This window comes from Carya illinoinensis, chromosome 13 (assembly GCF_018687715.1).
Source record: "Carya illinoinensis cultivar Pawnee chromosome 13, C.illinoinensisPawnee_v1, whole genome shotgun sequence".
In the NCBI taxonomy this organism is placed as follows: Eukaryota; Viridiplantae; Streptophyta; class Magnoliopsida; order Fagales; family Juglandaceae; genus Carya; species Carya illinoinensis.
The window spans coordinates 17,010,297-17,025,613 of record NC_056764.1 but is presented as its reverse complement, the minus strand read 5'-3'; the positions used below and the strand labels follow the sequence as shown (position 1 = coordinate 17,025,613).

The 15,317-nt window shown below is 35.7% G+C and overlaps 1 protein-coding gene across 2 annotated transcripts; it reads right to left on the bottom strand.

Moving 5' to 3' along the window:
• Nucleotides 1-1,613: 1,613 nt before the first annotated feature.
• On the bottom strand, nt 1,614-14,854 carry LOC122292017 (dolichol kinase EVAN). Of its 2 annotated transcripts, XM_043100172.1 has the most exons (14): nt 14,352-14,844; nt 13,716-13,828; nt 11,213-11,419; nt 10,883-10,987; nt 10,264-10,334; nt 10,097-10,177; nt 9,812-10,023; nt 8,301-8,490; nt 8,146-8,211; nt 7,226-7,314; nt 7,010-7,124; nt 2,747-2,798; nt 2,492-2,592; nt 1,614-2,209 (listed from the first exon to the last, which is right to left on the bottom strand). In XM_043100172.1, exons 1-14 carry the CDS (start codon nt 14,534-14,536, stop codon nt 2,096-2,098), a joined length of 1,701 nt encoding a protein of 566 aa, XP_042956106.1. In that variant the 5' UTR covers nt 14,537-14,844; the 3' UTR covers nt 1,614-2,095. The 2 variants fall into 2 exon arrangements, with proteins under 2 accessions (XP_042956106.1, XP_042956107.1); XM_043100173.1 differs by lacking the exons at nt 1,614-2,209; nt 2,492-2,592; nt 2,747-2,798 and adding an exon at nt 5,624-6,563 and having other exon boundaries at nt 14,352-14,854.
• Nucleotides 14,855-15,317: the final 463 nt, after the last annotated feature.

The following is a 15,317-nucleotide window of genomic DNA, read 5'->3' as shown; positions in this document are numbered from 1 at the left end:
AAAAAAAAAAAATGAAAAACAAAAAACAAATACTTAATGATGGTCAATAATATCTTTAGTTTAATGAACAAATCGCTAGCTTTTTTGCCCTTTGTTTCGTTTTTATTTTTGGTTTTTAAGATTCTCGCTTCTTCAATAGCAGGAATAAATTAAGAAGAGGTGGGGGGAATCTATGGCAAATGGCAGTATCAGATTGGCATGGTGTTCCAAATTAAAATTGAAAGAGATTCATTTGGAGTTTTATGTTAATATGTGGGATTATGAGTTGGTGTAGCAGGTTTCTGGTTTTGTTTGCATTGCAAGGTTGATTGTGTGTGTTTTGAGTTTCATTTATGTCATTTTGCCTGGGCTCTGATTGAGAGGGCTATTGTTAACTTGGATGTATGTACTGTTTTTTATAAATTCTCTTTGATTAGGAGTCCTTTCCAGATACAAGAGTTTCCAAACTAATTTTGGATAAAACAAGATGGAATGAATTCCTTCTACATGCCCTGTTTTCCCCCAACTCTGTATCATAAATTCTCAAAATCCCTTTGTTGCAATATAATTTCTCAAACATATGTTATCTTTACTAATTTCCAGATACAAGAGTTTCCAAACTAATTTTGGATAAAACAAGATGGAATGAATTCCTTCTACATGCCCTGTTTTCCCCCAACTCTGTATCATAAATTCTCAAAATCCCTTTGTTGCAATATAATTTCTCAAACATATGTTATCTTTACTAATTTCTCTATTGTTGGAATGAATGTTGGTCGCTTGTGGATAACTTAAATAATTAAGCAATGATTGAGAGTTGCAACTGAAGGAAAAAATATTTGTTGTTAGCACACTCAATTCACCGAAAGGTAAAAGTGAAGCGAATCTGGTACAATGCTACACCATGCAACCACATTTTTTTTTTAATTTTCTTTTCTTTGTTTAACGCTACACCACCTTTGCTTGTTCATAAATCTATGATTTTCTATTACATTTCAACTTTAATTGCCACTGACTGTTTTTTCTGTGAAGTGCTCAGAATTCTTTTGAGTGTGATTGAAATTCTCTGAGATCAACAGCGGAGGAAATTTGAAGATGATTATACTCATGGATATAAATCATTGTGATGAGAAACTCATAGATCTGTTTATTGTAAAATTAATGTTTTGTATTGTGATGTTAAACAATGTAATATGTAGTATATTGTGTATTGGTGTCTATTATTATTTATTTTTGTTTTATAAAACTTTTGAATGGGCAATAAAAGGATTAAAAAATGGATATAAAGATATTCATTATGTAAAGAATAATAAACATAAAGGCCTATATATATATATATAAACACTTTTAAAGTGTTTAAAAGACTAAAAGAGGCAAAACAAAATCCGTGTTTATTGAAGAATATTTTTTTAGAAAAAAAATAAAAAGCAAAAATTCGGGATTTATTGAAGAATTTATTAAAAAAAGCAGAAAAAAAATCTGGGTAATAAACATCCGGGTTGAAATCCAAATATCCGCCCCAATTTTAAGCAGTTTATCCAGGTGGATATCCACCTACTTTTAAATATCCGGATCTGGAATCCAAATGAACATCCCTACTCTCAAATCTAAAATATATGGTGTGAATCCAAATATATAAGAAACAAAACTTGAGTGAAAAAAATTTATGGGCCAGGTACAGAATATGTCAAATACAAAATTTTAATTACAAAAGTAGTTGTTCTGAAAGAATTCAAATAATTCTCAACTCCTTGTCTCTACAATGTGATATTCTCCCTAAAAAAGGGGTGAAAAAAGACTTCTTTTCACTGAGAAGTATTACCCTTTTATCCTCTGTTAATGAGATGCAATGCTCACCTCTTCATATAAATGCTTAAGAAACCTACTATTACCGTGTAGAAACTTAGCTAAAAATAAACCTAATCCAAAAAATCCAACCTATGAAGATATCCATAGATGTTGGCTGTAACCTCTAATGATGGATCAACTATATCAACATAAAAAAAATGGGAAAAAAGGTGCTTAGAGAAAGCACATGAAATAATGGAAATTTTTAGGCAATATTCATCAGAGCCAATTTATGTACGTATACCTTGGGCAGATTGGAGGTGTGCACTTACAGACACAGAAGGCTATAGAAAACCAGTGGGATGAAAGCATTGTCAAGTTGTGCTGTGTAGGCTTCCAACATGCCGCTCACGGTCACAGCTAGTATAAGAGAGAACCAATGCTGAAAATGTAGGCATAAAGACATCAACAAATGCATAAATTACCCAAACAAGAAAAGAAACAAATATCAAATAATCTTCACAAGAAGATGCTGGGGAGGGGAAGGGGGATTTCAAAGAGGGTATACACACAAAAAACTCCTTGATAAGTTATATATTGTTTGAACTCAAAAGCCTAGGGCATAAACCATATTCATTAAAGCATGGTGGCAAGAAACACGTAGTGACAAAATTCATGTTGTGTGCCCGTATAGAAGCCATAGAGCCATGAGAGAGAGAGAGACCTGGCTAAGAATATATCCAGTGGATGCTAGAAGTGGAAGCAGAACTGAACAAGCAGCCAGGACAGACGTTATACCCGCTGCAGTCCCTTCAATGGTTTTCTCTAGCAAGGGGAAAGAGCACACGTGTAATTTAAGTGAATTAGCCGAAGCCCTATAATGCCCAAAAAAGCAAAAGTAGATTTTCAGGATTTTTTTTTTTTTTTTTTTTTTTTTGAGGGTGAGGAGGGTTTGGGTGCAGGGGGAGGGAATACTTACTGCCAGTTTTGCTCCACCTGAGAACACCGTACTTGTGGCCAACCATTGATGCCTGGAGCATTAAAAGAAGATTACCATTCTCATTATGATGTAGAACTAGCCATGTCCAACTTTAAAAGGGAAAATTTTGACTGCTCTTCAAATTGCATCTTTAGTAAACCTCCCCATTTATTTCTTATTATCTTCAAATTATATTTGCTGCCACATACATCCTTTTTTTTTTTTGAGAAAAGTAAGAAGTATATTAATAAAAGAATAGGCAAAAGCCACGTTCAGTACAAAGAATGTCCTACCTACGTAGGAGCAATAGAAATAAGGAAGTCAGGTAAGTCTTGGCCATTAAAATTAACGGCAAAGTTATTTTTCCCGTCATTTCTAGGATACGCAAACCAAACCACTTGGCATGGTGCCAAAACAAGTGTTTCCTATTTTAACTTTTGGGGAAATAATCACTCTGCTCTACCCAGATGGCAAAATAACCACAAGCAGAAGGCCAAAAGGAACAATGTTGTCAGTTATTTAACCATTAGCAGTGTTACTGTTACGAATGACGGCTAGAATACTAAAATATGAATGCCAAGATGAACTTCAACCTCTACACCTTAGACTTGCTTCTAAACTCTTAAGTGCACTCCTGAATCCCACAATATTCACCTTCAAAATTGCTATTCAGAAGGAGGTAGTGCAACAGCTTGGCTGCATTGTTTAATCTATGGCTACAAATAAACAAGACTACTCGGGAAGCCGGAAACTCAAGATCGGCACAAGTCCTTTATTAAATGAGCCATTCATTAACAAAAAGTCATGACTGATTATTGAATGATACAACTCGTATAAAGCTCAGCTCCCCCAGGGAATAGTTTTTAAAGGAACGGGAGTTAAAGAACTGAACATGTTCCAAGATCATCCCATGGCTATTGATACAAAAGCTGGCCCAGTCTCTATATTTCCAATTTGGTCAAGTTTAATTGTGTCAATTCAAGTTCATGAACTTGACTTCTCAAGATACCAAATGGGCTATGCATCAATGGGATCTCAAAAAGAAAAGATTAGATTTATACTAATAGGTCCCTGTCTACCTTTCTAAGACAACAGATAGCGAATTTCTCTACTCCCTTTGTTTGGAAACAACTCTGGAAGAGTATCTAGTCCAATGATACTTGGTCTTGAGTTGAGCTGGGGTGTCATTTCATAGATCCACTTTCATCCTAGATAGAGAAGAATCCGAGCGTTCCCATCAGTCCAACAATGTTCCAAAAAAGAAAACAGATCTTGTGGGAACAAAGTAGTGCTCCATCAATTCCATTTGCAGTTCTAGGTTGGGGCGCAAATAAAAAGACAATGTCCTAGCACTGGATAAAAGGGACATAACACTTCCTATTTCTTAACTCAAACAAGCGAGTGAAAGGAGACCAAAAAGTTTATAAGCATTTGGAGTCGTACGACCTTTTTGAGTTTTAGTAAATGAGCCTTCATTAACAAGAAGTCATGATTGATTATTAAATGATACAACTCGTATAGAGCTCAGCTCAACTCATATAAACTCAAATAACTCCATATCTATTATTTTTAACTTTATAACAAGAATATCTTTAATATCTAAAACAATGAGGAAATTATAGTTCCAATATTATGTGCATTGCTTGAATCCTTATGAGTATAATTATAAATGTGTATATAAATTACATAAAGATACAAAACCCAAAGTTTATTTGTCGTAATTTGTTAGTGAAGTTATAAAATATGGTCTAAATGATCCAAAGTTTATTTGTCTATTTGTTGGTGAAGTTACTATTTTTTTGATAAGTAATAAGAGATTTTATTCCCAAGAATAGGCATAAGCCCAAGTACACAGGACTTATACAAAGGAAATACCAACTACTTTCTAAAAACAAAAGGAAATCTAAAAACAGTTCTGGAAATTATCTTCCATTACAAAAGTTTTAGCCCACAAACTCAAAGTACTAAAAGAAAGAGAAAAATAAATAAAAAATAAAAATACAATCACTCGAAAAGTAAGGGCTCATTTGGACACTTTGAGTATTTCATAATTCTGTGAATAGTAGTGAAATAGTTTGATTTAAGATGTTTTATTGGGTTTTGGGAAATGCGATAGAAAAAGTTGAATAAAAATATTATAAAGTTAAAAGATTGTTTGAATATAATCTTTTAATAGTATTTTTGTTTTGAAGTTTGTAAAAGTTGTAATGATTAGATGAAAAAGTTGAAGATTTGAAATTGGAAAGTGTTTTGTATATGAGTGATGTTTGGGAAGAAAATTGTGATAAGTTTAAAGAAGTTTGAAAAATTTCTTATCTCATCTCATTACCCAAACATACCCTAAATGAGTTATTTGTAAACATAAAATGTAACTCCATGTTAGCTTGAGATTGACTCATGTTAAATGAAAATTAAATGAACAGAGGTTGACCACTCACTCCTTATGCAAACTAGACTTGTTTACCCCCGAGTTTAATCTTTTCAATAGGGCTGAAAATTTATTTCGAGATTATTAGGGTCCTAAAATTCAAAGAAGAAAATGAAATATATAATCAGAACCACAGCACAATTAACAGGCCCCAAGCAAATGCATTGATGACAAAAGCATTAACACGACTGGAAATCTTTAAGTTGAAAAAATGGAATTTCCCATATCAATACTCCAAAATGCAACCACAATTCTTAGTTATGATGATTTTTCCTTTGGGGCTTGACTTACTCCTTCCATACTTTATGTCTCCTCAATAGCAAATTTATACACTTATATTGCAAGAAAAGATGTTAACAAGGAAAATAAAAAATTTATCGCGAATGCATTGAGATATTTTAATGACACCCATTCTTTTTTCTTTTCCATGATTTCCATCAATAATATCATTTCAGTTAAAACTAAATTGTTGTTTGAGCCATCTACTTCAACAAGTTCCATGGGTTAAACCCACTTCCCTATAAGACAATTTGCTATGAAAGTCAAAATATAAAATCACATCAAAACGGTAACGATTAGTAAATCTTTTAAATAGAAACAATTTTGCACGCATTTGACCCATCTTCCTCCCTTGGACTGTGGAGCCCTTGAGTTTTGTTAGTGTACAAAAATAGGGTGGCGAAGAAAATGATAGTGTATTGGGGAATTCACGGTGGCCTTTTCTTTTAAAATGCCATGTAGAAGATGGTTTCTCTTGAGCTTTTGCGGGTGTTTATGAGCCAAATGCCAATAGCAATTGAATGGATTGTGCAAGGAGCCGGTTGGTCTTTGTAGTTGATGAGAATTACTATGGTGTATTGGTGAGGATTTCAATGTCACTTGATTACCAAGTGAGAGATCGGGTGAAGCTCATATTTGTTTGTATATGTTGGATTTCTCAGACTTCATCTTTAAGCAGAATCTTATGGATGTTCCCCTTGTGGAAGGCTCCTTCACGTGGTTTACCAGTCCAGGTAATCAGTCTTGGTCAAGAAGTTACAGATTCCACGTATCTCCAAATTAGGAATTGCACCTTTTTGTCAAAAGGGAGTCTTCATCTCCCCATTATTCTAAATTGAAAAAGTACTCAGAAGGGTGGAATGTATTTTACATTTGAAAATATGTGACTAAAAGCACAAGGTTTTGTCAACAGTGTTAGACAATAGTGGTCATCCTATCATTTCCAATAAAATCCAATTTTTATCTTGGCTCAAAAACAGGAGTTGTAAAAATGACTTGAAGAGGTGGAATTAGCAACACTTTGGAAATGTGTAGCATCATAAGAAGTCCTTGGAGGAGTTGTTGGGCTTGAAAGGTGTGGAGGAGACAGCACTATCTGAAAAAGAGAAGCTACAGAAAAACCATGTGATTATTGATCTTGAAATGATTACTTAAAGGGGAAAAAAAAAAAAAGTCTTGGAGGTAGAAATCAAGTGCTCTAAGGTTGACAAAGGGAGACAAGTGTACTAACCTCTACAGCTGCAAATTTTCTTTTGCAATTCTCTATTCCTTTGGTCAAAATCTATAATAGATTTCGATGGGCCAAGTTTCCATATTTTCTTGCATCTTTTTTTTTTTTTTTTTTTTAATTTCTGACTAGGTGTTCCTATTGTACAAGTCCTGTGTATTTGGACTATGCCTTTTGTGTTTTCTCAATAAAATCTTTGATTACTTACCATAAAAAAGAATTGGATAAAGCCCGTTGGACCTTGACACTACTTGATAAATATTTAAGAGTCCGAAACCTTTCCAGGGCTCGAATATCAAAATAATGGTACGTAAAAACAAAAACTCACCATTGTATCTCCAATTCCAAGACTCAAAATTCCAGCAAAAGGGGTGAGTGGTCGATCATTGTACCCAGAAGACATCCAAATAGGAAGCGCGCAACCAAGCAAGAGTGAGAAATGGCTGAAAAAATCAGATAACATAAGTTAAAATGGAGCAAGGAATTTCTCTGTTCAAACATATGCTTCACACCTTTGAGCTACACAGGAGAGAACATGCCATACCTAACAATAAGAAGATCAGAATCACGATGGTCTGTAAAAGCATTCATAAATTGATGTATAGGTTGTCCCAAAGGCCATATTCTCCATACCTGCCTACAAGAGAATTGTTATGACATGCCAACCAAGAAATGTAGCAAGGAACTTAAATCTCTCAACAGTTCTCAAACATGTAAAGATCCAACTTTTGTAAGTTGTAACCAATGACCAATAGAAGCAAAATAATTTTACTTCACTTCTGAGAACGATTCAAAAAACGACTAGTGCAGCTCACCCAAACTAGTTACAGAAAAACATGGTTCATCACATTTTGTAAAGATACAATATAATTTCCAAAGTAATCTACATTTGACAAAAGCTGACACATTCAATAATTAGCAATAACTTTGAATATGGTAATATATCTTGTTTTCTTCACGATTTTCAATATCTAGTGGGATCTTTGCAAAGGCATTTGAGGTTCTGCTGGGATGAAACTCATTTCAGAATGGCTTTTATGCTCACATTCCAATGAAAATAAAATCTTTAACAAAAATGATAATTTGAAAGCAGATTTTGATTATGGATCAAAAGATTTATGGGCCAATGTCACCATTGCATAATGTTAAAGGCATCTACTTCAGGTGGTTGACAAATGTTTGTTGTTCCATCTTCAAGTGCAGTTAGAGATACTATGATCTCTTTTTGGGCATATTCTCTTAACGAATTCTAAATATTAAATCCAAATGCACTAATTTAGTAACTTAAGATTTATTACAACTCCTAAAGTTGCAATCATAAATTAACATAGTTGTCACAACTCAGCTTTTCTCTCTCCAAGCCTGTAGGTATTTCAATGGAAATCAAACCAGTGGAACACTTGTTCAAGTGCTTGCTGTTTATGCAAATCATAAATGGAAAATTTGTCAACATCAAGAACTTACTCGTATAATTTCTAATACCAAGAAAACTGCCAAAGCTGCACCAAATGCTAGATCCAGAAACTTTGGCTGAAAAACAGATGTAGTTTCAGCAGTGAAACAGACCGTTTCAAGAATGGACTACTACAAAAGATACATCCATTTTTCTCCTAACTCACCTGGAAGATAAGAGCAGGCAGAAACATCGAAACAGCCATCAGATGATAGTATTTTCGAAGGAGAATTCTTTCAATCTTACTATTCTTTGAAATGTTGTAGAACCGCAGAACAGACACATATATCACACACACCCAGTAGATACATAAAGATAGTCTTTTAAGCGGTTCTGAAAATACAAATGAGATTACCCTGCCAAAAGAGAAATGACACAAACATAAGAAGGTAATCCAACAAAATATTTAGACAAATCAGAATGTGAAGGTGGAAACAAAACTATTGACAGCTACAACTAAGCAAAATAAGATGGAAACAAAACAATTGACAGCTACAACTAACCAAAATAAGTGACATTTTAGATTCAACAGTCTTACACATGACGAAATTAACTTCCACACATGCAATAGGATAGGAACATGATAGAGAAAAAAAGCATTCAAGTAATGTCACTGACATATATTGCTAATTTCTTTCCTACAACCCCCATGGCGTTTCCAGCAGGGAATCAAAGAATTTGGCATGGACCATGTGAATTCAGCATTCAAGAATTATACATAGAAAAACATAAATGGATAAAATGCTATTTGATATGATGTTTTAAACGAAAAAGAAAGTTCGATGCCATGGAGAATGCCACACTCCCACACGACATAAGTTCTACAAAAACAAGAAAACAAACTGCAGAAAGTTGCTTCTAACCTCTGTATCAACTAGATTACTACCAAGCAATTGGAAAAGTTTCTTGCATTCAATGACCACAGGTGTACAACCTAGAGTTCTATCCAGAGAATTCATGACACATTGAGAAGCCACCTATGTCTAGTCGATGGTAAAACAAAAAAACAATGACATGAAGCTTCTCATGACATTAACTAAATGAAAGTGGCACACATCAAAATTCTATGATCAAGTATATCTGTATGCTGATACAGATGGAATCGTTTATTGAGGTAGAACATCCAAAAAAAGTGAGCATCCAGGTTGCAATAGTTATGGAAAATAGGTTTCCAAGACCAAGAAAATTAGGGGGAGCAAAAAACTTCTCATAAGCTCCACACGCAATACTGATACAGACAGATTTTTCATAGATATCACAGTTTATTCACTATTTTACTCTGATCTGTAAGTACTAGCCCATGCAAGCATTGACATGAAAACAGGCCTACATAAAAAATTATTCAACATAATTACATGATCTAATTAGTTTATATTCTGCAGCACAAACTAATATTCATTCCTATAACCTAGTGTTCTAAATGGCTTAAGCCTTACTACAACAACAACATTAAAGTGCCAGCTTAAAATTTTTTCTCATATACCAAGCAAAAGCATGCAATCCATGTATCAGAAAACAAAAGCCAAACACATACTCCATCACCCACCCATCTTTATGAAGCTAATGATAGCTACTCGGTATTCTCATTAGCATCAGATCAAATTTGATAAAAAGCAAAATCTAGAATAAAATACAAGCATCAAATTCACTTGAACGTTAATAGAGAAGAAACATTACCACAACAATGGATGTAAATTAAAATCATTAACGAACTGCATCCATGATGGGATGATCACAACCAAGACAACTCCAAGGAATGCAAAGAATATAAAAGATCGGCCTATCTCGTTGTATGTCCTTGCTTCAGAGTAACCCCTACTTGAGCATTCCCATACTTGAACAACAAACTTAAAGATCACTGGAAAAAGAAGAAGTCCTAGTATCACCCCCTGCATGAAGAGAACAACCTTAGCTATCCACTTACAGCCTTCACAATCGTTTTCAACCCTTGAAGAATCATACCTGAATAACTGTAGTAATTTCACTTCTTTTGATTCCATATTGAGCAAAAACCAACTCAGATGAACTTATATATCCAATCGCCTGTTTGAACAAAGCATCATGATAAAATATAATAGAAACCGTTTGTCCTGAGGAATAAAAACTAACTAGAATAGAATTGTACTGACCTTCACGATTGTACATGCTAACATGTCACCAAAATAAAGAGCAAGGCCCGTAGTCACCAAAAGTGCTTCCCCTAAAAATAAAGGGGGCAGTAAAACCTAGTCAGAATAGAACATGAAAACCTGCCTGAAAAGATCATCTACTTAAGCCAATGCCACAAGGATTCAACTGCAGCTATCCGAGGCAGATTTAGCAGAAGCCTTTATGAACAAAGGATGTCAACCATTACGCAAAGGAAATCAGGCACTAGTCTACCGATTTAGTAGAAGCCTGTTATAATTTCTTTGACTGGTGATTTTTATTGCTTGCAATTGATATACTAGAAATTTACAAAACACAAGCACTCACACAGGCCATAATCTCTAGTTATACATTATAAGAAATAAGAGGTTGTTTACCACTTCTCAACACCCACGGTAATTTTCTTATTTAGTTTTGTTAGTGAGCTTGTGTCCTCCTATATAAAAGAATCCATGCCCCACCAAAATTCCTTTATTTGCCCCAACCTTGCTATTCCTATCTTAATCAACCTTTTCTCCTTTTTCAAATAAACAAAAAGTACATTGCATTCAACAAGAGGGGAAAAGGTCACAAAAAAAAAAAAAGTTGCACAACACCTACCAATGGAAGCACAAGACGGAAAAGTATTTAGAAAATGCCGGATCAGTTTCACTGCCACCAATCCATGACAGAGCACCCACAACAGATTCAATATCATGATAAATCCTGTGAAAGAATAAATGATGCAGTGTTAGTTGTGTACAAAAAGTAGTTACAATCCAAGAGAAACAGTCAGTTCAATTTTTTTCCTCGTTTCCTTGTTAAGATAAAAAAAAAATCAATTTTCTCATCTTATTCCTATGATAATCACTGCAAGACAACGGAATCATAAAAATGAAAGTGAGAGGAAAAAGTGATAAGAACACATATATAATATAATTTCAAACTCACCAGTATGAGATGTTGTAAGAAGAGAGACACCACACGCTACAACACATATGAGAATACCACATAAACTAAATTTAGCATCCAAACTACAATGCGAGCCAGGGTGTTGTGTACCATCAGGGGCACGCATCATAATTATGTAGATGAATACGAGCACACTCAAGCAGCTGGCAGATGTAGCCCAGTATTGCACAGTCGAGTATTGAAGCTCTATATGGTGAAAATAAAATAATGTCAATTAGAGTCAGAAACCCACGAAATTTGACCATAATATATATATAGATATATAGATATAAATGCCAGGTGGAGCACCAAAGATATATCGTGACAAGCTACAAGTTTTCCAATTGCAAAACCACAAGAGGGAGGGGGGGGGGGGGGGGGGGGGGGGCGTAATTTGATGACAAAGCGCCATTAGTTAGAAATTAGATGCAACAAGTTAATGCTGCGTAAATCCTTTCCACAAAAAGCATTGCCCCAGGAACTCGACTTCATGATAAGGAGCCACAAACCAAGGGGGAAAAAAGGCCTCACCGGTAATGAACTGTCCCCACCCCTTACAAGTTTATAGGCTCAAACTCAATGCCATTCTCTAATATCAGCAAGCCACAAGTCCAGAGTTATATATGAAAATATCATCACAAATTACAAATATTAAGTATTCTCTTCTATCTCTTGAATTAGGATATTGCGAATGCCAAATGCTTCTATAAGTTTTCCATATCAAATATTCTTCACTCACTTATTTTTCACATGATTGTTGTTGTGTATGAGTTTACAATCTTTGGCTCCCAATTCTGCGTTGGCCAAAGAAGAAGACTTCTTTTCTTCTTTTTTAGGAACTAGACGTGTGGAATGACACCAAGGATAGAAAAGCTGCTTCCAATTCTTCCACACTACTGCAATTTGTGAGTTGCCACCTAGCCTTCTCCACGCATAGAAACGTTTCACTACTCTCCTAGGCATTACCCATGCCATTCCAACCCGACTGAAGAAGTGACTCAACTATGCACTTGCGATCTTTTAGTGAAGTAAAAGATAATCAATAGACTCCCCCACTCCACTTACACATGCAGAACCAGTCTACCACAAATATATCTATTTCTCAAATTGGTAAGAGTGCTCTTGATCACAATGACCCTACCTCCTTTGGACAAATACATTCTCTTTCAACTGTCTAGGCGACACTCAATCTTCTCAGTAATCTCATTCCATATATTTTTTGCCTTAAAAGTGGCCCCCAATGGAAGCCATGAATGATTGGTGAGGACGCCACGTTAAAATTCATAATATCCACCAAGCTTTCCACATTAACCACCTGACCAATTGGAACCAATTCCAACTAAGCTAAGTTTATATTTTTTCCCCGGATACCACTTCAAGACAAAGGAATAAAGCTCTCAAACACCAAAGTTGCTTCGAATTATCCTCACAAAACAGAAATGTGTCATCTGCATACAAATGCCATGATAGATTTATTGAAGTATTTCAAGCCCCCACAAAGAAGCCAAAGTGGAATCCGCTGTCTTCATCCATAAAGCATCCCTCATTTTTTGCTACCGCCACAACCATTTTCCTAAAAGAGCACAGTTGAACAACATATGATGAACCCCCAACCCTCCCTCCTCAATTGGAGCACAAATATTATCCCAATTAACCAAATGGAATTTTTCTTCTTCCCCTAATCCACCCCCAATGAAAGTCTCACTGCAATTTCCCAATGTGCTTAGCAATGCTGGAAGGAATTGGAAAAAGAGACATGAAGGAATTTCTCAATGTGACCCAGCCTCCTATAGATAAAGACATTCTCTTCCAACTAGCTAGGTGACATTCAATGGTTGTGAACTGTAAGATAGCTTCCTTTGAAAGGAAGTGGGTCAAGTGGCATGGCTTCCTTACCAACGAAGTATCTACTGCTTTCACTGGGGGACACTTTTAAGGCAAAAAATATATGGAATGAGATTATCGAGAAGATTAAATGCCGCCTAGCTGGTTGGAAAAGAATGTATTTTCTCAAAGGTGGTAGGGTCACCTTGATCATGAGCACTCTTTCCAAGCTAAAAGAAAGAGAAATACATTTGTGGTAGGCTGGTGCTGCATCATGCATGTATAGGAGGAGTGAGGAGTCAGTTGATCATCTTTTACTTCACAATGAGATCACAAATGCATTGTGAAGTGACTTCTTCAATTGGGTGGGAATCGTGTGGGTAATGCCTAGAAGAGTAGTGGAGCTTTTCAATGCTTGGAGAAGGTGGCAACCCACAAATTGTAACAATGTGGAAGATGGTCCCTATTGGCCTCATTTAGTGCATATGATTGGAAGAAGTGATCAAACCTTCAAGGATTGCAAAAGGGCGACAGAGGAGCTCAAAAATTTCTTTATTCTCCTCTCTCATGGACTCTATCTATAATAATTACTAAACAAGAAATTGACAGATTTCTTATAACGTCAATATTTTCTTCTGCCCGTGTGTGTAAAGTTAACACACAAAATTTAGTGCGGTACCTTCGATTGCGACTTCATGCAATGAGAATGCTCGTGACAGCTGTATCAACTTTGAGAGCATAACCACGGGAAGCGTTACTGCCCCAAGCAGTATTCCTGATGAAGCACCAGGCCTAGAAGAAAACACAGATAATTTAATTGTGGAAACCAAAATAAAATTGAAAACTAACGGCCATTTACATCACATACAATGAACCTAATATAACTCTCAAGGTCCTGAACAACCAATATGTCATTATGCCTCATTGTCACTAAATATCAATCTTAATTAGGCCCCTGAAAAAGGCTGCTACAACGAGGCAGAAGATAAGCCTTATTTCATAAATTCCATACTTATATTATAACCATCATCGTATTGGACCTAGGAACTATTGTTCAGCTTAGCGGAGGGGAGGACTTCCAGTCAAAGTACAGCGAAAGAGGATACTTTCCGGTTCGAAATCCAAATGCTTCTCAGCAACTAAACAGGAGAGTTGAATTCAGACCATAACCTCGATTTTAACCTCTAGAAACATCAGGAAAAGCCTCCATCATAATTAAAACCCTAGCTAAGGAATCTATTGGGAAGAGAAAAAAAACAAAAAAGAGCAAAGGGTAAATAAATTTCGAAGAAACTAGGGTGAAAACAAGAAATACCTGGTCTTGAAAATAGAAAGAGAAGCGGAAGTCTCGGCACGGATCTCGACGACGAATGCGGAGAGGGCGAGGAGGGAGAGAGAGAGGCCGTGAAGGAGAAGAGAGAAGGGGAGAGAGAAAAGAACGCGGGAGATGAATACGAGGACAACCGCCCGCTCACCGTTGAACAAAGACGAAGACGCCATTTGAGCAGCTACCACAATAATTATCAAAGAAAATTGAAGAAATTAAGGGATTATACGGAGTAGGGGTTTCATCTTCTTTATTGTAAAATTATCATGGGGAATTCGGTTTCTTGACCGTCGGAGGAGAATGGAAGAAGCGAATCAGAAGCAAACGAAGGGGAAGAGTCGGTTGGATTGGTTCCGTTCGGTTGCCAATACTGTGGACCCCAACAGACACATCGTCTCGGTTTTGATGATCGTTGATTCGGTACTGTCATTACGTCATCTTTCGCGTGGTCCCTACGTCCAACACGGCATAATGCGAAGTCTTATTTGACATTCGACGTTTTATGCATCGAACGCGCTAAAAGGGAGCAACGACCAATGACTTCGCTAAGTTCGCTTCACCATTCTTTATTCAGCACTTTCGTGAGAAACACGAGAGAACATCCTTCATAAATTTTAAAAAAGTCCAAGCCTACATAAAAATAAAATTTATGTAGGCTGGGAGGGTTATTTGGTCCCAGAGGAAGTAAGTCTTTGTAGTAAAAAGTCCAAGCGGGAGGCTTAACAAATCAAGTCCAAAAATTTGATAAGGTTGCAACGTCCTTTATTCAATCAAGAGTTTTGCTATATATAAATAAAGTCACGTATTAATCTGCATATTAATACTGATTCATTCATATTTAAAATTTAAATTAACATTATTTTTAATAAAATCTATATTTTGATAAATCATATCAAATTGATACACAGATTAGTATATAATTATACTTACAACTATATTTTTCCTTCAACCAAT